Source organism: Xenopus laevis, chromosome 1L (assembly GCF_017654675.1).
Source record: "Xenopus laevis strain J_2021 chromosome 1L, Xenopus_laevis_v10.1, whole genome shotgun sequence".
In the NCBI taxonomy this organism is placed as follows: domain Eukaryota; kingdom Metazoa; phylum Chordata; class Amphibia; order Anura; family Pipidae; genus Xenopus; species Xenopus laevis.
This window is the reverse complement of record NC_054371.1, coordinates 172,760,603-172,787,360: the sequence shown is the minus strand read 5'-3', so window position 1 is coordinate 172,787,360 and position 26,758 is coordinate 172,760,603. Positions and strand designations below refer to the sequence as shown.

Here is a 26,758-nt window from a genome sequence, read left to right as displayed (position 1 = left end):
TGTCCCATATCCAGATTTAGGGCTGTTGAAGAGAACAACATTCTGTATGTGGTTTCAAACCTGTGACACACCAAAACTGGACATCAACTGCAAGCAAAATTATCAGCTGCTTTGTATAATTTGTTATAGTATTTTCAGGCTTCACATTCTTGGGTAACACAAAATGGCTCATTTACCTACACAAGTTCAGGGTGCAAGTTCGAGAGTCCAAGCATAATTTCGGCAGTGAAAGGGAATTACTCTTAGCACTACTGTGTCTGATGCTTCAAAATGTGTGCAATAGCTCTTTCTACTTTCAAATCAGTTGCAATTGTGCTGCAAATCTGTGGACAGCACGATTTCCAGAACTCAATTTCAAAATTACATCTTGTGGTGCAATTCTGTTGCAAATTTTGAATTTGGTCGCAGTAGGAACTGCTACCTTCAAGGTGGCAATGACTCCAATTAGGCAAATAGGCTTTTGCCTTCATGGCCATCACTGTTCATGAAACAGACATATATGATTGCAATTCAGTATTTGGTAATTCAGATAATTACTTCAGCTTCCATCTGATATAAACAATAAGATTGCAGGGACTCCACTCCTGGCTTAGTGAAATAGCTAGCTCATCATGTTGGGTAACTTGGATTACCATGTGACAAAAGCTTGTTGTACATATCAAGATAACATATGTAAATCACAATTTCCAAGTATATTTGGCAAAATAAACCCTCACTAGACTGATGTGAAGGACCTTTAGCTAAAATACAACTTCCCTTACTGTATATGCATAAAAATTACAAACTAAATTTAAAATACTTTTTTACACTATTTCCCTGTCGGCATCTGTTTCACTTCAGTCTCTCTTCATGCAGGAGTTGAGTGTCAAATTTTGTTTTACAGTTAGATTCAATATCTTATAGGGTGTCCCATTCCTAGCAGATTTATGAGAGCTAACTGAACAGTACCAACAAAGTCTAACAAATTAACTGACTTTGGCACAAATTCTGCATGTAGAGAGACAGGATTAGTTGTGATTTTAATAGAGTTCTATGTATATAATTCTTGTGATTTAGTTGTATAGTCACATTTACTTTACAGTGCTACGCAATATGTTGGCGCTATATAAATACATGTTAATAATAATAATAATAATAATAATAATAATAATAATAATAGAGTGAGCTCTAATACATCTTCTCGGCAAAAGGAGCCCCCTAAAAGATATATTGGATTTAACTGTTATCAGACTCCCAACTCCTGCATAAAAAACGAGACAGATGCTGAGAGGCGGAGAGTGAAGAGTAACTAAAATATTTCAGAAACAGTTCAGAATTTTTGATTGATTATTATTTCAGTATGATGAAGCTTATTTTAAATGTTCATTTTTGCAAAGGTTCTCATTGACAAGTGCAGTGTTCAGAGTGCAATTTCAAGTACAGTTTTTTGTACAAAGACTGCAGACATTTTGCGCAGCCTACTTTACCATTTAGTAGGTATATTTTTCCAAGGTGAAGAGACATAAAGCAGTTCTTTGCTGCAGTGCTGTTTATTTTATATCCACACATGTTCCAGACCATTGGCTCTTATTCAAGTGATGTTTGTAGTTTCTCCAGCTTGGAAAACTGTAGTTCTGTAGATTTGTAGCCCTTTTCAATCCAGCTTGAAAAGGCAGTTAAGTGTCTTCATAATTGTTTTGGCATTAGGAAGTTTTTGAAGAATATTGACACATTTATTTCTAAAATTGTCTCATATTGCTTTCAGTTATTTTATATTCCCTGGATACTTTAAAGGATCTGATGCAAAACATAATGGCAACTCTTTAAGTAGAATGAATAAAACATAAAGGTGGTAAACAACTCACTTATCCGATTTACTGGTGTAGTTTAAATGAGAGATCATTCTAGCATTTTTAAGCTTAATATAATTGGAATCAAATTGTTCCCTGGAGCTTAACCATGGTTAAAAAAAATGTCAGATCAAAGATTTTCTCCAATATCTGCAAACAGGAAGGTGTCGTTTTCCACTTTGATAACATGGTAAATGCGTATCGATTTGTGAGGGTTAACTTTGCGTATCAGTCACCAAGGGAGTATTTCTATCAAGTGTTGAAATAAAGAGAGTTTTATCAGCTATAAGGGAATAATCTGTATAACAAATTCACTCAAACTCAACACAAAAAACTTTATAATGACTTACTTAAACTTATTTACTGGTATCTATTGTAGCAAAATGAAACATGAATATAACACAACCAGACATGATAAATTACAGTGGGGATCATTCAATACCACACAAACTAACTGGGCGATAGGAAAGAAAATGCCTCTGTAGCATCTAGTGGCTATATGTCCCCCTGGCCCCTGCAACTGTGTGGTCTGTTTCATCAATATTTATGCCACTGGTGGCATCTTGCCAACTAGTGGTAAATTCTGAACACAAGTGCAGTGTGCAACATGCCACTTTGGACACAAATTGCCACATTTTTACCAATAATGCAGCATTTCCTCCATAATTCTAGTGTAATTGAAGCTATTCTCTGATACGAGCCCACTGCAGTTGCAACTGATGAATCAAAATGTATACAATTGTGCTTGTGTTTGATGCAAATTGGCTGCAAATTGTGTCTTGCGTTTTTATAGTAGGGGTTTGCTTCACTTCTGATGTGAGTGTGCAAAATAGTGCTTGTATCCAGTTCACTGGGCACTGGGTGTTGATGCGACACGACACGACTGTCAGATGCAGACACTGCGGAATTGTCCGTGGAGTTCTGCCCTTAGGGTAAGCTTTAGGGTAAAACTACATGGGAGATTTTGTGGGTCAGATTTTTCTGATCTTGCCATTCAACTGTACACAACACCATGCAACACCACGCAACAGAATGAGATCTGTAGGATCCTATGAAATCTGATCCATAATAGCTAGAATGTAATGTTGGATCAGATAAAGTTAAATGGTGTAGTTTGTTCACGCATTTGCATCCAACATTCAATTTATTTCAATGGAAAAAAAGCCAGTTAAGACGTCAGCAGATTTTATCTTGTCGGATGAAGACCATCTGACAGTCATATTGTGTTGGATAGAATATTTTTTATGTATTTGGACCCACGTGACTACATCCAACTTGTATGATGCGCTTTGTCAATCCAACACCATCCTACAAAATCTCCCATGAAGTTTAGCCCTTAGGGTTCCCTTGTGTCAATAGGGGCAGTTATGCACCATTAAACAGAAGATGAAGAATTGACACATTAGTAACCATGTGGAAGAGCAGGAGCGTGTTTAGACGAGTTTAAAATACCTTTATGAATTATATCAAGATGATCTCTCCATTTTTAGAGAACCCCCAATTCATTTCAGAGGCTCGTACTATATTAGAGCCTCTGAAATGAACATAGAAATTTTTAGTAAAGTAACAGCACATTATATTTAAATGCATTTACAGCTTTTCATTTTTATATTTCTGTCACTTTGCAGTGATTTATGTATTTATAAAGAAACAAAATGGCTTGTCAATGGCCAAGGGGAACTACCTTAAGTGGTGAATATTTACCCATGCCAGAATTCTCTGGTACCCAATTGGGATTTACTGCAGTTCTAGTCTGCTGACATAAGACGTATCAAAACAAACTTATGAAATATTGCTATGAAGAATTATATTCATTAAAATGTGCAATTACTTTATTAATTCCCCACTGCCACTATGTCTAAACTTGAGTAAAACTGCATTTCTCTCTCTTTTATACAGGACTAACAATCAGTTTAATGAAGTAGTACAGATGAACTTTGAGATCACCAGCTTCAGCAGCCTCTCAGGAACTCAGCCAATCTCATGGCAGGTGGAATATCCTGGAAAGGGCTCAAGTGATATCATTCTGTCGGAAATTTTCATAAGTCAAAAGGACCTTGTTGGCATTGTCCCTCTCTCTATGGTAAGAACAGTTCTATACTACTTAAATGCAAGCCACCTTTTAAACAAGAAAACCTAAGGGTCTACTAAACTATGCCAAGAGGCATGATGTTGTTATTTAGCGTGTATATTAGCAACTCTTAACTGTAGGTAGAGCAAATAAACATAACTGGAACATATATTTGCAAAGGAAATTCACTTGGCCTAAATTATTGGCTTATTGAAAGCTATTTTTAAATGCGTTTGTGCTAAACATTCTTTCATCTTGGTACATGGCCCTTAGAATGAGCACACAATGTTCAGAAGGTTTATAACATATGGCTTGAATTTTTATTGTGCCAGGTTCCCTATTTCACGTAATTCACTTCAAGCTTGATGCAATAATAAAACAGCTCTATTTTAACTGTAAAAATAAGTGAATCAAATCAAAGGGCTCTTATAGTTCTTCGTTTTTTTCTTCATCTGAATCCAATGTAATTATTGACACTATTCATAGCTGAGTACCTTGGCATTGTACAAACTAAGGCTGATATGTGCAACTTTGATTTACTCCATGACAGCTTGCTGGGAGTCTTGTTCTGGAACAGCTGGAGAACCACAGGACACTTTGTCAATTTACAAACAAATAAATAGGGACATTTACGAGTGTGTGTGTTGACATACAAATATGTATCAAAGTGACAAGATGTTGGCCTCTTTAAAATTTACATTTAGATCTGTATTTACATTTATTTTTAATTTGCATTGAGAATAGTTTATTCACATGCCATAAATTTGTTTAAAGGGGGACTTCACACAAGTTGTTTTGCATAATGCAAAGAAAATTTCTCCCCCAGGTCTGTGCTACATATAGGGGAAAAATTTCCCCACCCTGGGAAAACAAACAAAGCACCACGCCAATATCCTACCACATTGCCAGACATATTCAGTAAAGTTTTCTGGTTTTACTCTACTACTCATTTGTGAGTGTAATTCAGCACTAGGGATGTCTGGGAAAGTTAAATAAAATGTATTTGTTAGAGGGTTATTTATTAAAAATCTATTTTTTTCTGCTTATTTAAATAAATAAAGTCCGACCAAACTAATTGGACCTTATTTATTATTTAAAAAAAAGTATGATTTAATTGGATCGGGGGAAAGCTTGATAAAATCGAGGGAAAACCCGAATCGTGCAATTTTTTTCAGAGGTTTTTCCCAAATCGTATGAGCCCAAATTTTTTTGGATTTTTACCCAAAAAGTCCAAAATAGTCGGATTTTCAGGCTTATTACAGCACAAACCACAGAAACTTCCAAATAGGATAGGGACCTCTCCCATTACCTTATATACAACATAGGCCGGTCTGAGATGGCGGATTTTCGGATTCAGACTTTTTGCAGCATCCGACTTTAATAAATCACGAAAAACAAACAAAACCCTGAGAAATTCATGTTTTGCACCAAAAGCCCGACTGGACTTCAGTAAATAACCCATTTAGATTTCCTACAAAACAACCTGGGAAAAAAATTGTTATTGAACATTGTGATTCACTGTGGGTGTACCCACAATAATGGCTCCAGTGAATCTGACTTTAATGTGCTTTAATTAAAGAAGCTCAGTGACATTAAAGTTATTTGTAAATGTAATTATTTGTAAATGTAATTGCAATTAAAAGTGGTATTTGCTTGTGCCTTCCTGCCTTGCTGGTTGCAGTGGTGTCCAGTTCCCAAAATTCCTTGCTGGCTTTTTCACTGGTCTTTTAAGCAGACCAGTTTCTACCTCATAGTTTCAAGAGTCAGAATAAGCAAGAAAACAGAAATGAGCACACTATTACTGCATTTAACACCAATACAAAATGTATTTTTGTTTCATTATGCAAAATGGGTGGAGTTACATTTTAAAGGTTCTTTTTGAGTTTTGAGAGTTGAGAGTGCTGAGTAATGTATATTTTTAGAAATACATGCAGTACCAATTGCAGTTTTGTATGCATACCTTAGAGCTAAGCTTTGTCACTGACATACAGTACAAAAAATACAATTCCAATGCAGGATTGTTGATTAGAGCAGGAAAAGAAACAATGGTGCATGTTTTCTACTGTTTCATTCATTCTAAAGCTATCATCTAGAAATCAGAATGCCTTATTTGATGGTAGATATAATGTAGAACCATATCAAGGTGGAACTAGTTTTAGCACTCCATATTTATCAAACTAAAATATCTCATTGGTTTCCATTAAATGTTTTTTTCTTCTTATATAGAACTTTGAAACTCATCACTTTTCTCTTCCAGCAAATTATGATTCCTAGATTCTCTTTAAAACCAGCCTCGTGTCCTGCCGTATTTGACGTTGCTCTCCTGTAGCCAGCATCTTCAACTACTGATAAATTCAGTCCATTTGTATCCATTAGTTGTAGTATGACATGCCTCAGCTATCCTTTGCTGCACATAACAAAATACAAGAGAATCAATTATTTGCTTGTACATTACAGTTGGTTGCAGATTCATCTCTGAAGGGTGGTTTGGGTGTTGTATGGTTTATGGTATATAGAGCCTTAGAAAACAATATAACAGGATAAAATTGGCCTGTAAACAAATCCCACGTGTTGAATTTTCATTTTATTAGCAGCAAAACCTGATGCACCTAATAACATCCTGCTCATGCTACGCTCTGTATATTTATTGGAAAGAAAATGGAAAAATTCATTATTTTTTTCTCTTCCACAACAAACCAGTTCCTGCTGTTTACCATATCAATAGAGCTACAGTAACTATGTATTGAACTCTTAGAATATTATATTTTAAGTGTTGTGCATATATATATATATATATATATATATATATATATATATATATATATATATATATATATATATATATACTCTGTTGATATTTTCAATGAGCATAACTATAATGTTTCATGAAATAGACAAAGGCAAATAAAAGAGTATATAATAAATTAATAGAAGTATGGGATCTGTTATCCAGAAACCTGTCATACAGAAAGCTATGGGATGGTTGTCTCCTATATACTCCATTTTATACAAATAATCCAAATTTTTAAAAATTATTTTCTTTTCTCAGTAATAATAAAACAGTAACTTGTACTTGATCCAAACTAAAATAAGCCCAAATCTGAAAATCCGCCATCTCAGACCTGCCGAGGTTGTGTATAAGTCAATAGCAGAGGTCCCTATTCTATTTCGAAGTTTCTGTGGTCTGTGCAGGAATTAGCCCAAAAATCCAACCTTTTTGGGTTTTTCAGGCAAAAATCTGAAAAAATCGAGCTATTCAGGAAAAAACTCTGAAAAAAATCATATGATTCGTTTTGCTTGATTTTATCGAGTTTTTACCTGAACAGATTCAATCGAGCTTGAGGTCAAATCAGGTGTTAGTTTGATCGTGGCTTTTTAATTTATAAATTAAGATTTTATTAAATAACCCTTTTAAAATATGAGGATCCAAATTAAAGAAAGATCCATTATCGGGAAAAAGCACAGGTTCCAAGCACATAACAGGTCCCATACCTGTAACGTTTTTTGTTTATTGGTTTCGTTCAAACTTTTATGTTTTGCTATCAAAATGATGACCCTGGCGACCATTACGTAAGTTACATTAAATTCATGGGAAGAAAAGAATACAGAAGGTGTTTCACATGTGTATATAGCAACTATAAATCATTTCATACCTCAGTGTATGTTTTCTATATTATTTAGTGGTGCAGGACTTTTGGAAAGCTTAAAAGGAAGGATAATTATGCTCCCAAACAGCCAGATACTAAGACTATAAATGTTCAAGTGTCCAAGAAAGGAAAGCCCTGGAGCTATAAGCGCAGGGGCTGCATGACAAGGGATCTGAATGACCAGCAGCCTGATTAGACTGGTCTAGGTTAGAGATGGGCAGAATCACATGTATCTGTGTTTAGCTGAGAAGGAACGAGTTAAAGCAGGAGATGGCTGGGCCCACGGGCGGAGTACGAGGGGGACATGATGTCCTTTTCTTCTGAGCAGGTAGAAACATCCTACCCACCCTCCCCCATTTTGCATATTTTGTGAAATGTCAGGAGTTTTCTTCTTTATGTTCTCATATTATCTATTAATAACTGAGTATGGATGTTTTCCTGAAAGCACTGTTATATTGTGATTGCTGTATCTTTACACATTATAATTGTGTGAGTCTGTATTGTATTCATTTATGTTAAATTAAAGTGAAATGCTTGATCCAGGGAATGTTTCCGATCACCATTGGGGTCGGGAAGGAATTTTTTCCCTCTTGAAGCATAATTGGCACTGGCTTTGGCTGGGTTTTTTGCCTTTCTCTGGATCAAAACAGTGCACATATTATATGATTTTTTCAAAAATGTTTTTTGTCACAGCAGCAGTAGGACCTTGCCAGAGTACTGCACAGGTAAGATTAGAAGAGGGAGAAAGGCGGGTCTCTCTTGCAACTGCACGGTTTATTGATTTATACAGACGATACTACTGCTTGTGATATGGGGCAGCCTGCTTGGATTTCCTATCACCGAGGCACTGCAGATGTAGGTCCGGCAGCAGGGCTGCTGAACTTCTCTCATGTTGGTGGCACAGCCTAATAGTGATCTCTTGATGATAAATTCTGGCTTTAGAATATTGCCTTGGGTTAAGCTGGCAAGGTCCTATTTATTTGATAAAATGTGAATAAGTGCTGTGACCGTTTTACACCCATCTCTGTATCCTGGTTTCATTCAGGTAAATAATAATGGGTCCAGTGGAATGGCTCAAGGCGAAGGGTGAAATTGAGGAGTCCCCTTGTTATGACACATATGCAGGTTCCGTAACAGCTGCTTCTACATTGATAATTCCAATACCAATGAAAGAAGCACAAAACAAAATTGTTCAAAAAGTCCCAATAATAAAATGTTTAAAACATGTGATGCCAACATGTAAACATAACTGATAGGTGAAGAGACTTGTCAACCATGCATCTCTTAAGTGTCTCCATCAGTAAGGTATATTTTATTGGGTTCTTAGTTGATGTCACTGGATACTAACAGAATTAATTTAGCAGCAGTTGACTGGGTTCTTTCTGTTTTCTTTTCTTTTCTGTTGTTCATTTTAGAACCTTCTATTGCTTTACACCAGTGGTCCCCAGTCAGTGGTTCAGTGTGCAACATGTTGTTTACCAGCCTCTTGGATGTGGCTCCCAGTGGCCTCAAAACAGGTGCTTATTTTTGAATTCCCGGCTTGGAGGCAAGTTTTGGTTGCATAAAAACCAGGTGTATTTCCAGACAGAGTCTCCTGTAGACTACTATTCCACATAGGGTCTACCAAATGGACAATCACAGCACTTATTTTGTACCCCCAGGAATATTTTCATGTTGGTATTGCTCCCCAACTCTGTTTACATTTAGATGTGGCTCACAGGTAAAAAAAAAAAAAAAGTTTGGAACTCCCACTTTACATCATTGAAAAAAATGTTATTTGTAATTTTGTTCTTAAGCATCTTGATACCTTTGTTCTTAAGCGTCTACATATGCACAGCATATGCCTCTGAGAACAATTTACAGGACGGAGTGGGTTGGCACCATGAACTGCAAAATGCATTTATATGGTTGCACAGACATTATACAGTAACTGTTTACAATGATCATAAATCAGTCACCATACTCTTGCCTCTCAGTGTTAAAGGGTAATCAATTGAAATTATCATAAGAAGACAGATCACACATCAGTGTACATCTACTAAAGGTGCATCAATAATGAAGTGTATTCCAACAAGGCACTTTGTTTTAGCACTGTGTCTAGAGTTCCATCAACATAGTACATTAATCCACCTTGAGTATTGTAAAAAATACTGCTGCTGCATAATTATGTGAGGAAGTATTCCTGGCAAAACTATGACATCATATACACATGGACTGAGCCCATTTTACTCTAAAAGCAGACGTTGGAACCTGTACCGGTACATGACCAGTGTCATCACACTATGCCTTCGCTTCCTGATGTATAACTTAATCGTATCCAATACAGTCATAGATTATTTTGTATAATGATGATTTTCATATGAAGTTGGTCTTGCCTTATAGGATTGTTTCATTAATGCTGTCATGTAATATCCAAGAAATTTTCTTGGATATTGCGGATCACCATCCTCTATTTTTGTTTGGATTATCACTTTGTAAAATGTTGAAGAATTTTAAATGAACAGATCCATAAATATTTGGACAGTCAACTTGTTTTTGTACATTACCACAATGAATTTCAAATGAAACAACTCAGATGCAGTTGAACTGCAGACTTTCAGCTTTAATTCAGTGGGTTGAACAAAAAGATTGCATAAAAATGTGAGGAACAAAGCCTTTTTTTTAAAACAATCACTTTGTTTCAGGGGCTCAAAAGTAATTGGACTAGGGGTTCAAGGGCAGGTGTGGGCAATTCCTTCGTTATATCTATCAATGAAGCAGATAAAAGTCCTGCAGTTGATTTGAGGGGGGTGCTTGTATGTGGAAGATTTTGCTGGGAACAGACAACATGCGGTCAAAGGAGCTCTCCATGCAGGTGAAACAAGCCACCCTTGTGCAAGCCACTCATAAGCATCAATAATAGAAAGGCTAGATTGGACTTTGTTAAAAAAAAATCTAAAAAAGCCAGCAAAGTTCTGTAAAACCATTCTATGGACAGATCAAATAAAGATCAACCTCTACCAGAATGATGGCAAGAAAAAAGTATGGAGGAGGCGTGATCCAGCTCATGATCCAGCATACCACATCGTCTGTAAAACAGCGGAGGTAGTGTGGTGGCTTGGGTGCGCATGGCTGCTAGTGGCACTGGGACACTAGTGTTTATCCATGATGTGAAACAGGATAGAAGCAGCCGAATTAATTCTGAGGCATTCAGATACACTGTCTGCTAAAATCCAGATAAATGCAGTCAAATTGATTGGGAGGAGTTTCATAATACAGATGGATAATGACCTAAAAAATACAGCCAAAGCAACCCAGGAGTTTATTAAAGCAAAGAAGTGGAATATTCTTGAAATTCAGTCACCTGATCTGAACCCAATTGAGCTGCATTTCACTTGTTGAAGACTAAACTTCAGACAGAAAGGCCCACAAACAAACAGCAACTGAAAGCCACTGCAGTAAAGGCCTGGCAGAACATTAAAAAGGAGGAAACCCAGAATCTGGTGATGTCCATGAGTTCAAGACTTCAGGTTGTCATTGTATTAGAAATGAACATTTTATTTTCAGTTTTTTAATTTGTCCAATTACTTTTGAGACCCTGAAATGAAGTAATTGTGTTATAAAAGGCTTTAGTTCCTCACATTTTTATACAACCTTTTTGTTCCACCCACTGAATTAAAGCTGAAAGTCTGCAGTTCAATTGCAGTTTTTTTCATTTAAAATACATTGTAGTAATGTACAGAACCAAAATTAGAAAAAAAAGTTGTCTGTCCAAATATTTATGGACCTAACTGTATATTAGGGTCAATTTACAAATTTGAAGGCATGATGCAAAGTGCATACAAAAAGCAATTTTTTTGCACATTTCACCCTGCCTTCAAGACTAAATGAAGTGCTGCCAATATGTGCCTCCAGTTTTGAGGGCAGAGGACTATAGATGACCCCATGATTGCAATGATACCTGCATTTACAAATGCTGTACTCATATAGGGGGGCATCGTTCCTCCTGCCGCCCTTAATTTCATAACCTTCAGTGCAAATTAGAAAGGGGCATTGGATGAAACCTTTTTGGCAGGCAGTAATAATAGGGTTGACCTAAGCCCATTGATGCTGCACTCGAACCTCACACACCATTTTTTTTTAAATACAGAGTGAGGTGCAAAGCAAAGCCATAACCCATGCAGAAGTAATCTCTTTGTGAGGACAAAGAGACACACTATTTTTACCCATACACTTCTTCCTGGGGTCTTAGTAAATTTTATGTATATGCTTTTTTTTATGCATTTCTTTGTAATAGAATACAGAATGCATTACCTTTAGTGGAAGATTCATTTGTGGACTTGCCTATCTGATTGTATTTCATAATAATAGTGAATTAGTGATTTCTCGCTATCATACATTCATTGTTAAAACTACTGTGGGTTCAACCTGTACCCTCTATACCATATGGAGAGTGCTGTATGCAAAATAAGTCAGTCACAACTTTATAGTGGAACATATTGCTTAAATAATCACAAAAATTCAGCCCAAATAATTATTCCCTTTAAAGGTGCATGTACTCTGACAACAACAGATGTTGTGCACCAAAAATAAAGAATCTTTTATCTCATCTGAATTTTTTGGGGCAAGTGAAAACTATATATCTGTTTGGATCTGCAATCTGCAGTCGCTGGGATGCATCTCTTGACTGTGGGATATGAACTACTGCTAGCTTGATGTTAAATCAAGAGATAACTAATGTAAATGGCACATAGTAAATCCATTGTACTGATGGATCTTGCCAATACCTGCAAGCGTCTGTAGGTGGATAGGAAAGTGACAGATTCTGTACCTCCCTCCCACTTCCTTTGAGATGGTATTATTATTATTTATTATCTCCATTTCAATGCAAGTTGCCCATCCAGTAATTGATGATGAAGTAGGATAAAGATTAAAAGTAATGTTGTGGATTTCTTTTTTAAATTATTTTTTTTATTGAGTTTTAATTTTGAAACAGTCATACACAACATGCATACAGCTCAAAATTAAAAGTAAAGTAGAACAAAAGGAAAAAGAGGAGATAAAGATGAAGAGCAGAGAAATCAAATAACCTGAAGATTATGGGGGTACAAATGTTATCACCTATATGTGTTCCCTACAGACTACTATAGTGGATTTCATAGGACAGACCACAACCAGGTGATTGGTGTAGAGTAGAATGCTACTGTACATCACCCATGGATTAGCAAGGAAAATCCCCACTAATAGATTTGCATAGGATTCCCCTTACAGAAATGTATGTGTATACCTCCAACCAATATATTAATATAGGATGCCTGCTACCAATGGACACAATTTTTCTGAAATGTATTAGAGTCTATAATAAATTATCATCAGCAGAATTGTCTATAGAATGCAACAGATTAACTAAAATTAATTATTTGAAATTTTTACATTTCATTAGTTTGTCATTGCTCAACTATATGTCATGTTGGTAAACAGCATGCCTACGTTTCTAGGAATAATAATAATATTTCAGCAAAGCAACTGCATGTTTTTATTGGAGACCCTTAAATAAGAAACACACAATATGTTCCAGAAATACCTAGCACCTAGCATTCTTCAAATGTGCCAGAATACTTGTCCAACTGACATAATGCAGTCTAGTGGGAATATCCTAACTCCTAGGAAGGCAATGAAAACAACAACCTCCCACAAAAACTCTGCAATTATTGGAGCCTGTCATTGGAATATATGCCATTAATTGCTCAGAATTCAGCAGAGTCTCAAAATTGTTGGAAGTCCATATATAAGCTCAGTGAAATCTTATTTTCAGTTTGGTGCATCTTTCACAATAGGTTCCAGCCATTATTTCAAGAAGTAAATACATTGATATACTTCCAAACATGGCTAAATGGTATTGACAAGCCTTCAGGTATTTTTAGATTCCTGCTGCTACAAACTAATTGTTTGATATCATTGGACTGTCACAGGTCCTTCCTCAGTCTAGAAGAATAAAAACCAATAATGAAAAAAAAAAATCTGATTTTCATTTAGTTTAACGAGCTGACTCGGGGGACTCCCAATTTACACATTCTTGTTGATAGAGTTAATAATGAAACTTTTTATATCTCATTTACAGCTTGTTCATTTCCTTGAGTATTTCTATGTATCCATAAACGATTAAGAAACTTGGGATGTGTTTTTTCCATGTCAAACATGAACCTTTTTTCCTTTGAATTAAATTTTTTATTAACAAGTTAACCAAAATAAAAAATTATGACTTGCTTATTGCCAACCTGAAGGTTTTTGAAGATATGAGTATTTTCCGACATAATCCTTTTATCATCAGCAACAGTGTGAATACTCAGCAGCTTATGCACATCAAATTCATGGTATGGTAACTTTACAGCGATAACCTTAATAATTGCAGAATTATTAATGACATCACAATGTGTCTATCCTAATGCACTGTATCTGCTTTTACAGGGGGCTACTAGTACCACCAGGTGCAATGATAATTGATGAGCTAATCTTTATTAGAATTTAGTCACTGCAGGGCCAGTGCTATTTACTTTTAAAATGTGATTATTGTTTTTTTTTTTATTGCTGCGCAGGAAAAGCTTCAAAGTATTAGCACCTTTTTTAGAAGGGATTGTGGGTGCCTTCTCTGTGCCTTTCATAAACCTTGAAACCTAATTTAGTATATGTAAAGATGCTGAGAAATGTACATTAAACACAAAAATAGTATACACATGGAAAAAAGGATATTCTTCTTATAAGATGGGAATTTATGTATTGTGTGCACATGAATTGGCACCGTGTAAGGGAGTTGTCTACAATAACAAGAGTTGACAAGATAATGTGTCACTTTGGCGAATAGCAGCAATAGACTATAAAAGCTAATATTATCACCTAGTCATTTCTTTAGTAAAGTAAAATGTGTCATTTTGGTTTAAAAGCTTTCAGGGTGGGTGATAATTTGTTACTGCAATCCCTATAACCCCTTTATGGCCAGAAAGGGCACTTGATTTTGAGGAAAAATGCACTTGGTCCAGAACCATGTCTTATGGTCACACTTTGTTTAATATTTGTGATGTCAATGGATATGTGAATAATTAATCACATTCCAATATTTACTAGTTCGAATTAAAAATGTGACATGACCATTTATTTAGTAAAAAAACTGATTGTCAATCAGGAACCAGCATTTAATGTGTAAAGATATGATTAGTCCCCCAGTGGCATTTGTCTGCTCATCTTCAAAAGTGGGGTATTGGTACTGTACAGTATGTTGGAGTGTTTAAATGTGTGTGTTTATGGGTTACCTGTTCTTCCTCATACTCTGTACCATCCCATGATCTTTTTGTATTTATAATTTTTAATACTGTGTGTGCGTTATGATTATACACAGCACCTTAATTACTGCAGATTCAGTAGCCTTGGATTCAAAGTATGGTTTGTGACCACTGCATCTCCCGTAGTAACACACTTAGAGGCCCATTTATGAACATTCTCATTTTAGTGGTTTTAGAGGTTTTTGAAACCACAAAACTCATTTTCATTAAAACCATGGCATACAATTTATATAAAGATCCAATTATGAAAAGTACGAACTAAAAAAAATACTGAACGATACACTAAAAACATCCAAAAACCTCTGAAAGCTCTAAAAATTCAGATTTTTCGGACAATTTCTTGTGAAAAATAGTCCAAAAGACCTCTAAAAGTCTGAATGGATAAAAAAAAAGGTCCAACAGGATTTGATCATCTCTCATCCACTTCTATATGACCTTGACTACTTTTAGTTGGCATATATTTGTATCACAGTTTTTTTTAATAAGTCTTGATTTTTAGAAAATTTTAGAAATAGAAAAACATGAATTTTTAGAAAAAAAATTAAATTTAAATGTTAGTAAATCAGCCCCTTAGCAAGTTCATACTTCCCTAGATTTGTAACAAAAACTAAAATGTTATTACCCATTTTATATAGATATATAGAACATTACCTCCTTTCAAAAAAGTTGCCAGCTAAACACACTTCAATACAGTATAAAAAGTTGATGCTGTTGAATCTTCTGTATCACAATTCTTAATTAAATTAGACGGTTAAAACCCAAATAAATCTACACTGAGACCAGTTCCAAAGTAGGTCATCAACATAGAATATGGGCCACAAGCTGGTTGGTTCAAAAGCTTGCTGAATGTGTGCACTGCTTTTTGAGTTCCATCAAATCACAATCATAACAAAAAAATTCAGCATCTGCAACCTAAATCTTGCCAAAAGCACAATAATGATTTTTACTAAATTCACTAAAGGAAGAGTTTTGAGGACATTTTAGGACAAAGAGGACAGCTGGAAACCTAATATTATATACAGTATATGCTGAAGTTCTACCTAGAAAACCTTGGAGTCTTGCTAAAGATTTTCATATTGCTTACTGGACATTTCCAAAGGCAGGGATCATGCCTTAGGAAATGTCCAGCAAGCAACATGAAAATCTTTTGGGCTGGTGATCACTAGAGGGCATTGTTGTATCAATTGGAGCAGCCTATCGTGCTTTAGGATATGTGGCTTGAACGTTGTTGAGTTAACAAGGTCTTATATAAATGGTATTCAACTGTTAAATGTTATCCGCAATAATTCATGGTGTATTATACCAGGGATATGTCACCCACAAATATTTAAGAGATACATAGCAAAGCATTACAAGTGTTAGATTTCAACACTGCTATTTGGAAACATTTGCGCTGACAATTCTCCCCTTTACCTTTACACTGATTATCTTCTCACCCTCCTTTTGATATCTTTAACCTTTGAAAATAATACAACAGGATGCATCTGCTTCTTCTGACGTTTAATATTGCCAGTAATAAAGGAGATATGGAAATTTGACCGTAGGAGGGAGCCATTAAAATCCATTACTGGTCAGATATTCCACTTCTGGGCAGCCTATTCCTTTTTTTGTAAATTAAATGTCACAACTTTAAATAATAAAATGTAATGTTTTATTTCACTCAATAAAGTTTCCACCTAAAATAATTCTCAAGAAATGTTCACTTCCTGACATTAGAAGCAAATTACAAAGCTGTTAAATCCCCCAATAATGAAACAGCTTTTCTTTCTTTACTGCTGGGCAGAATTAGAGCCAAAAACTGCAATATTGTTGTCATTAGAATAAAAGACCAATGATGACTAAAACCATATGTCTACCCAGAATCCTTTGTAACACTTAACTGCATACAATTATGCACATAAAAATGCTTATTTTAGATTTATAGTAACAAATGAAACATTTTTTGGTTATTTAAAATCTATCTACATGTTTGCCAGCAAAAAAAAGGGTACTTGTCACTTTTCTCAGAGAAATGTCAAAGTGCTTTATTAAGTTATATAGAACAGGGGAATATACTGTATATCAGTGGTTTAAAGTGATTATTCAACTTAAAAAAACCTCTAAAAATGCCATACCCTGCCTTTGAAATGTATGCCTCCTCAGAAAGGAGTCTAAACAGTACTTTTCAACTTTGTGGTTTTCTGGGTAAGGGGTCTCAATGTAATTTTGATCTCTTGAGCCTACTAAAATATAATTTAAACATCAATTAAACACGATAGGAATGTTCTATCTCCAATAAGGATTAATTATATCTTAGTTGGGATCAAGTACAAGGCAATGGTTTATCACTACAGAGAAAAAGGAAATCTTTTTGAATTATATGATTAAAATAGAGTCTATGGGAGATGGCCTTCCTATAATTCTGAACTTTCTGGATAATGGGTTTCCTGAAATTGGATCCCCCTCAAATCGATCCTTTGACTAGGTCACAATGACTCGGTTTTCCATTTTCTCTCTTTCTTATCCTACCTCTTCAACCACAGTTGTGATCACCCAACAATTCGTTTTGCTACTATTATACAAGTTTTTTTTTCTTATTTAGAACTATCCAGTTAGCCATGTGGGCTACTATTGCCTTCAACGTACAGTGCCTAGAACTCAAATGCACTACCATGATCTCCGCACTACAGTTTTAATCAAGAAATACTTGAGTATGAAAAAACAAGGTTTGTGATATAATATAAAACAAAAACGAACATAACAACCAAATTTAATGCTCATTTATGTACCGATCTGAGATGTTGGATGTGATACTGCAAATAATCTAACTAAAATAAGATCACATCATTTCTAGAGTGTATGAAGACTGAAATTACTCCACAAATGAGCTGCTCCCCTATCCCTGTTATTATGCTACCTGTGAGAAGCAATATATTTTGTAGTGTTGGTGTTTGTCAGGCAATCTGTTAATGAGCTATTTCCTCTTTTTCTCTGTTGATATAATTAAAATAAGCAATGCAGCTAATTAGATATATGTATTTTTACACACCCACCAGCTGACACAAGCTATACTATTGTCCAAATCAGTAGCCTGCTGTCCCAATTGCCCTTAGAACATTGACTTCACAGGGAATGTCTAAATGGGTCTCGGAATTGGTTCAAAATTAAATTGTTCAAGGACCTCTTTGGGCATCCATAGCCTTAATGGACTCTCCATGTCAAACAATCTGTTAAGTATATGACCAGCTGTAATATAATGTACTAGACAGGACATATTCTAATTCATTTTAACATATACATCAAGAAGAAATCAAAATACTATACTGAGTCGAGAAGGACTTTGAAAATTACCTGATGTAATTATTATTTGCAAAGGGTATTTGTAATAGTTGAGCTTGATGGACTGTGGTCATTTACTGTATGCAGGCTTTTACTAGAAAAGATAAAAATTGCAGTACTTTCTAGAATGCCATATGGACTGTAAAAGTGATTTCATGAGTAACTGAGTAAAAAAACAGATCACTGGTCTTTCTTTCTCATTCTCAGTGCTAGAAGACAGTTAAATATTAGTTTATTTTTGCATTAGCATAGTCAGATTAGAATTTGTTGTTTATTTTTCCTACTTAACACAAAACTTAAAAAGCTGTGTTTCTATAAATCCTACAAAGTATCCTATTAAGGCAAATATTTTCAGTCTTAATCTTCTCAATGAGGTTCTTTGAGGTTTAATAATGTTATTAAAAAGAAGCACTTAGCATCCAAAATAAATAGTTTTTCGGCTGTCTTAAAGGAATAAACAATATATTCTGATGTGAGAAGCTAAACAATATCTTTATAGCTTAACTGGGCTTATTACTAGTGATGGGCGAATTTATTCGCCAGGCGCGAATTCGCAGCGAATTTGCGCGATTCGCCGCCAGCGAATAAATTCGCAAAACTCCCGCGAAAATTTGCGGAAAAAATTCGCCGGCGTCAAAAATTTTTTTTTCGAAAAACGGACGCCGGCGTCAAAAACGGGCGCCAGCGTCAAAAACGAGACGCCGGCGCCGTTTCGCGAATTTTTCGCCGTTTCGTGAATTTCGCGCGAAATTCGCGAATTTTTCGGCGAAGCAAATTCGCCCATCACTACTTATTACAAGCAGACCTGTAAATATGAGATTGTTCCAGTGCAGTAACCAATCGAAAATTGGCTTTGATTGATGTTATACAGTTAGAATTATCAAACTTAGGGATGGGCGAATAAATTCACTGTGAATTTCCCTATTTCACCGCCAGTGAATAAAATTCTGAAACTACAGTGTAAAATTCACCGCTGAAAAAATCCGCCTCATCAAAAAATTTGGGAGTGAGTCAGAATAGGCGCGCACATAAAAATTGTCGCTCGTCAAAATTATTTGGACGCCCATTGACTTTAACACAATAGACGCACGAATAGAAATTGTTGCTGGCGTCATTTTTGACGCCCATTGACTTCAATGTGTTTCACAAAACGGGACAAATTCGTCCATCACTGATCAAAACAAATATATGAATAGTTGTAGTTGGTTACTATAATGGCAGCTTTTTGCATGATAACTTTAGGCAAGTGCTCAGTTTCATTACAACCTAATATTTAAAGCATCTTCAATACATAGATAGCATAATGAAATGGCACTAAACATGTTTAGCTGCAGAAAACTTAAAAAAGAGGAGCTTGTAAAAACAAGTGCTAGAAAACATGGGTCTAAAGGTTGGTGAGATGTGGCTGAGATGCAGGGGCGCATCCCCAAACATAGAGATTTGCTTCCTGCCAGATCAAGGCAGCAATTAGGTACAGCGACATTTTTTGTACACAACCTGAGATCTGAAGCAAAGATTTAAAATTCTTCAGCTCAAATAGATGAAAATAGTGGCACCATCAAGTTTCAGATTCTCATAAACCTAATTTTGCATTGTTGCCCCATATGGGTGGATGATGATCATAAAACTAGTAACATTGTATTTTCATTTCTAAACTAGTCCTGTCATTGTTTTGAAATTTTGATTTGTGCTTTGTTTTTCCCCAAAAAAAGGAATATAAAGATCTAAAAAATAAACAAAAACCTAATTTTTTGCATCCTCTATGCACCTTGTAAAATGATAAAATGCTGCTCACTAGAATTGCAAGCTAGAATTAAACATCCTGATAATGACCAGTTTTGAAATTCCAAGGGCAATTTGAGTTTTTGGCAAATGGCCCAGCTTTGCAAATCATTTGACCCTTTGCTCTGCTGGTATTAACATCTCACCAGTTTGTAATGAATGAACATTAACAAAATCACCTGGCAAATAATCTTGGCCACCACTAAATCTCCTGACTTCCCAAGCCATATCATCTTGATCATCTTGTCTGCTGTCTACTATCACCTAAACAAATACATTTCTGGCATCATTCATTTTGTGTCTGTCACACACATCATTATAACCTCATGCCTTAATTAGTGCATTCAATTTAACATTTTCCTTTTGGAAACAGTCTGACTCTTTGCTGTAAAATGAGCACTTCAATTACCTTACTTGTAATGGGAGAAGTGTAATTAACATTGTCTTGAGGCTAATTTTTATTTATGCAGCAATCCTTCAAAGATTATACGGCTTTTCCTTCCTTGTCATCATATTTAGGTTGTTTGCACTTTCAAACACAGATAATTAATTCAGGCTGAGCAGTAGTGGTTAGCTGGGAGTAAATATGAATTATGAAATCTATCAAATTGTCTGTTCTACATAATCCTTAGCAATTCTTCAGGATAGTTCTTACTTTTTTACAGTAAAAATAACAAGTAAAAGCTGCATAAAATAATAAGATAATATTCCTTGAGTTAAATTGTTTGCTCGAAGAGTGGCTTTCTAAAATAGGACCACAATAATAATTTCAAGGTAACAGTGATGCCACAAAGTTTACTGGAAACATTTTCTTTAATGCAAACCATGTGATGCTGTACAATGCCAACTAATTGTGAATCATCTGTAAGCTAAGAAATAGAAATTCTGGCACCAGCACCCTAGGCGACCTGCCCGTTTGCGCCTCATCTCATTCGCTGACACATGTGCACGCATGCGAATAGACGAGCATGCAGTTAATTTTATTATATATATATTTCAAATGTCAAGAAGTCATAGTACAGGTATGTGATCTGTTATCTGGAAACCTGTTATCCAGAAAGCTCCAAAACATGATCATTTCCCATGGACTCCATTTTAATCATATAATTTAGATTTTTAAAAATGATTTCCCTTTTCTTTGTAATAATAAAGCAGTATCTTTTAATTTATTCCAACTGAGATATAATTAATCCTTATTGGAAGAAAAATAATCCTATTGGCTTTTTATCGGGGCACACATTTTTGGGTTGAAATAAAACTTTTTCAGGTTTTTATTAAATATTTTTTTTATTAAAATATCCCATTTTTCGGGTATTGTAAAAAAAAAACTTGAACCTAGATTTATTATACTCCAGAGCTGGAAATACCTTTAATCGGAAAATACTCTGCTAAAACCTGTTAAAGGAAAACTATACCCCCAAAATGAATACTTAAGCAACAGATAGTTTATATCAAATTGAATGACATATTAAAGAATCTTACCAAACTGGAATATATATTTACATAAATATTGTCCTTTTACATCTCTTGCCTTGAACCACCATTTCGTGACTCTATCTGTGCTGCCTCAGAGATCACCTGACCAGAAATACTACAACACTAACTGTAACAGGAAGAAGTGAGGAAGCAAAAGGCAGAACTCTGTCTGTTAATTGGCTCATGTGACCTTACATGTGGTTTGTATGTGTGCACAGTGAATCTTACGATCTCAGGGGGCGGCCCTTATTTTTTAAAATGGCAATTTTCTATTTATGATTACCCAATGGCACATACTACTAAAAAAGTATATTATTATGATAATGGTTCATTTACATGAAGCAGGGTTTTACACATGAGCTGTTTTACTCAGTATCTTTTAATAGAGACCTACATTGTTTGGGGGGTATAGTTTTCCTTTAACGTCATGTAAAAGTCAATGGCAGAAGTCCCTTGAACCATTTGAAAATGTTAATAGCCTTCATTATGTTCAGGTTTTTTTCAGTGGGTTTCGCTTGAAAACTCAACTTATTCTGTGTTTTAACCCAAAATTCACTGATTCAAGTTTTTCCTTTGAGTTTTTTCTTAAATTAGAAAACATTCGAGTTGTAAGTTCATTCAAGGTATAAAAAAATCTCACAAACCTCTAAAACTTGACCTTTGATAAATAAACCCCTTAATGTTCCAATTATTTTTTAGTAGACTTGAGGTATGGAATTTCAAAGTATGGAAAGATCCCTTATCTGGAAAAACCAGGTATTGAGCATTCTGAATAAGAGGTCCCCTGTAGTAGAAGAGAAAATTGTAATTAAATTGGTTTGCCCTAAAACAACAGGGACTTTTTTTAAAGTTTATAAATTCTTATCAATTTTAATTTAGTTTTAGGGGGTTATTTACTAAAATCAGAATTGATCTCATAGTTTAAATTAAACCTCGACCAAAGTCTCACCCCCAATTTTGCCTTATTTATTAATAAAATAATTTGAATATATCAGACTGGGAAATAAAATCTAGCAAAAACCCAAATGTAATAATTTTTGCCCGAAAACCCTGAAAATATCCAATTGAGACTGGGACATCTCCCATTGACTTATACATGACCTCAACAGGCTTTTTTGCAGCATGTCCACATTAATAGTGGTAGCACACCAAAAAACCAAATGGTTGGTGCTCACTGTAGGGATATCACTTATATGTGAAAAAAGTTGTCATATTAAGACACACTATAAATCCATATGCATCCTCCTCCCCTGTGAATAAAACAGCACCCCCAGCACATGATAAAACACCTTAGGGCCCCCTAACAATAATTTTCAAATGCTGACAAACCCCCCAGAACAAATACAAGGCTTATGTTCAACAGGCAGAGCAGGTATGGCACACAGGCAGAGTATGACACACACAGGGAGCACAGGGCAGGAAGAGTATGGCACACACAGGTAGTATAACGGCAGGCAGACCGTGGAACACACAGGGAGCATAGGGCAGGCAGAGTAGGACAAACACAAGGAGCATGGGGCAGGCAGAGTATGGCACACACATGCAGAGTATGGCACACACAGGGGGCAAATGGCAGCCAGAGTATGACACACACATACAGAGTGTGGCACTAACAGGGAGCATAGGGCAGCCAGAGTATGGCACACACAGGGAACATAGGGCAAGCAGAGTATGGCACACACAGGGAGCATAGGACAGGCATAGTATGACACACACAGGGAGCATAAGGAAGGCAGAGTATGACACACACAGGGAGCATTGGGCAGGCAGAGTATGGCACATACAGGGAGCATGGGGCAAGCTGAGTATGGCACACACAGGGAGCATAGGGCAGGCACAGTATGGCACACACAGGGAGCATAGGGCAAGCAGAGTATGACACAGGCAGGAATCCTAGGGAAGGCAGAACAAATAAGGACACAGGGAAATCTATCAGGATAAGATGTACTACATACAGTGACACAGTGCTGGTGCTCTTTCAGCAGTTTGTATGAGTGTGACCAGGTGAACAATGTGGGCACTTTCAGGCTGGGTCTCAGGTGTGAACAGTACAGGGATTTAAAGGTGGGAACAATAGAGGTGTCAGAAGTGTGAACAATGCAGGGGGGATTACATGTGTTAACAATACAGAGAATTACAGTCTAAATTTGATCTTTAAACAGTTAATCTCTGTAGTAATACCTATTAAATCTTACACATGGTAAGCAGACACAGAAAGCAGACTTTCATGTGGGGGCCACACAAGGGGGGGTCAGCCAGCTGGAGAGCCCTGTCGTAGGGTATTATAAGTTACATAATACATTAGGGTTGAAAAAATATCAAAGTCCCTCAAGTTCAACCCCTCCAAACAAACCTCAGTGCACATATATACAGTACATATACCTATACAGATCCATATAAATACTCACATATATATATATACAACTATATACCAATACCTATACTAACTAGTTGAAGATCTTAAGATCGCAATAGCTGTGGTTATTATGCTTTTTAAAGAAATCATCCAAGCTGTCAAGGCATTAATAGTATCTGCCATCACAAAAGTTCCTCAAGTCTTAAGGGATGGCCTCTGGTGCATTCTTTTTTTATGGGGAGAAAATATTATCATATAATATGATAATATAATATGATATGAAAACAACCCTAAAAGTCAACCTTCAAAGTTTAAATCTTCCATCCTCTTTTAGTTGCCCGTCTCTGCACTCTCTCCAGCTCATAAATATCTTTCTTAAGGGATGGAACCCAAAACTGCACTGCAGCCTTAACAGGGACATGTAAAGAAGCAAATCCTGTTTTAATCATCTGACTTAATGCCTTTTTGTATCTAAGCAAGTACTTTATTTGCTTTAGTGACCAACCAACCCCCAAAATCATTCTCAATTAAGGGTGTAACTTTCATTCTATATTATTTCTACCAATATAGTTATATTGCTCTACAAAGTGGCAGCATCCTGCATTGAACTTATACATTTGCACAATCAATCATTGTATCGTCAGCAAAAATACAGTACTTACAATGCTCATCAAGGTCATTAATAAACAAAGTAAAAAGCAAAAGACCAATGACAGACTCCTGATGTAAATATTGTTTAAGAAAAAAAAAACCCACCAAATAGAGGGTTACTATATCTATACCAAGTAAACTCAAACCATCAATTACAAAACCAAAATAATTAATGATAATAATAATTCATTCATAAAGGTGCTGACTAATAAATTAGGTAAAGTGCTAGTGCAAATAAATAAGGTGAGATCAATCAGTCCTTGGACTATAGTATAGATATAGTAACCCTCTATTTGGTGGGGTTTCTTTTTTCTTAAACAATATTAACACTTTTTCATCTGACTTCTTCAGTAGAGATGTCGCGAACTGTTCGCCGGCGAACTTGTTCGCGCGAACATCGGGTGTTCGCGCTCGCCGGAAGTTCGCGAACGTCGCGCGACGTTCGCCATTTTGGGTTCGCCATTGTTGGCGCTTTTTTTTGCCCTCTCACCCCAGACCAGCAGGTACATGGCAGCCAATCAGGAAGCTCTCCCCTGGACCACTCCCCTTCCCTATAAAAACCGAAGCCCTGCAGCGTTTTTTCACTCTGCCTGTGTGTGCTGAAGAGATAGTGTAGGGAGAGAGCTGCTGCCTGTTAGTGATTTCAGGGACAGTTGAAAGTTTGCTGGCTAGTAATCGTTTTGATACTGCTCTGTTATTGGAGGGACAGAAGTCTGCAGGGGTTTGAGGGACATTTAAGCTTAGGTAGCTTTGCTGGCTAGTAATCTACCTTCTACTGCAGTGCTCTGTATGTAGCTGCTGTGGGCAGCTGTCCTGCTTCTGATCTCATCTGCTGACTGCTGCAATAACAGTAGTCCTTGTAAGGACTGCTTTTATTTATTTTTTTGTTGTTTTACTACTACTACTACTACTACTATAAGAGCCCAGTGCTATTAGTCTAGCAGTGTTGGGGAGTGGGACTGGTGTGCTAATCTGCTGCTCCTAGTAGTTCAGCAGCACCAACTTTAATTTTTTTTTTTTAATATTCATTTTTTTTTTATTTTACTTTTTTTATTTTACTACCGCTGTAGTAGTGTATAAGTTGACCTTTTAGGCATTATTTGCCCTGTAGGCATTATTTGCACACTGTTTTCTTCAACCCGCCATCTAGCTGTGTGACCTTGTTCACATTCTGTCTAAATATCCATAATATTACCGTCTCCAGAAAAAACACCGGAGTGACTTTTTTCAAGCAGCCATAATATATTTTACGTAATCCGTATCCACCGCTGTAGTAGTGTATACGTTGACCTTGTAGGCATTATTTGCACAGTGTTTTCTTCAACCCGCCATCTAGCTGTGTGAGCTTGTTCACATTTTGTCTAAATATTGATAATATTATCGTCTCTAGAAAAACCACTTGAGTTACTTTTTTTCAAGCAGCATTCATATATTTTACGTAATCCGTATCCACCGCTGTAGTAGTGTATACGTTGACCTTGTAGGCATTATTTGCACACTGTTTTCTTCAACCCGCCATCTAGCTGTGTGAGCTTGTTCACATTTTGTCTAAATATTGATAATATTATCGTCTCTAGAAAAACCACTTGAGTTACTTTTTTTCAAGCAGCATTCATATATTTTACGTAATCCGTATCCACCGCTGTAGTAGTGTATACGTTGACCTTGTAGGCATTATTTGCACACTGTTTTCTTCAACCCGCCATCTAGCTGTGTGAGCTTGTTCACATTTTGTCTAAATATTGATAATATTATCGTCTCTAGAAAAACCACTTGAGTTACTTTTTTTCAAGCAGCATTCATATATTTTACGTAATCCGTATCCACCACTGTAGTAGTGTATACGTTGACCTTGTAGGCATTATTTGCACACTGTTTTCTTCAAACTGCCATCTAGCTGTGTGTATTATCGTTTCCAGAAAAACCAACTGAGTTTTTGTTGTTGTTGTTTTTTTAAAAATAATGCCAGGCAAAGGCAGGCCGCCACGCAGAGGCCGTGCTAGGGGCCGTGCTGCTATGCAATCCTGTGGCCCTAGCAAATTGCCCAGTTTTAAAAAGCCAATGACCCTGAACTCCCAAAATGCTGAAGAGGTAGTTGACTGGCTTACACAGCACACCCCATCCTCTACCGTTTCTAACTTTACCACAACATCCTCCTCATCCTCCACTGCTATGGCCACCCCACGTAACACTTCCTCCACCACCGGTGCCCCTTCTTCACTGGAGTCAGAGGAGTTATTTTCCCATGAGTTTCTTGAACTGAGTAATGCGCAACCATTATTGCCAGAAGAAGATGAAGGAGATGAGGACCT

The 26,758-nt window shown here is 36.2% G+C and overlaps 1 protein-coding gene across 1 annotated transcript in view; it reads left to right on the top strand.

Annotated features, from left to right (window-relative positions):
- tmem132c.L (transmembrane protein 132C L homeolog) overlaps positions 1-26,758 on the top strand; it is a 256,016-nt gene that overhangs the window by 172,493 nt on the left and 56,765 nt on the right. The window contains exon 4 of the mRNA XM_018262481.2: positions 3,729-3,912. Coding sequence (XP_018117970.1) covers positions 3,729-3,912 — 184 coding nt within the window. The remainder of the gene's footprint in view (positions 1-3,728; positions 3,913-26,758) is intronic.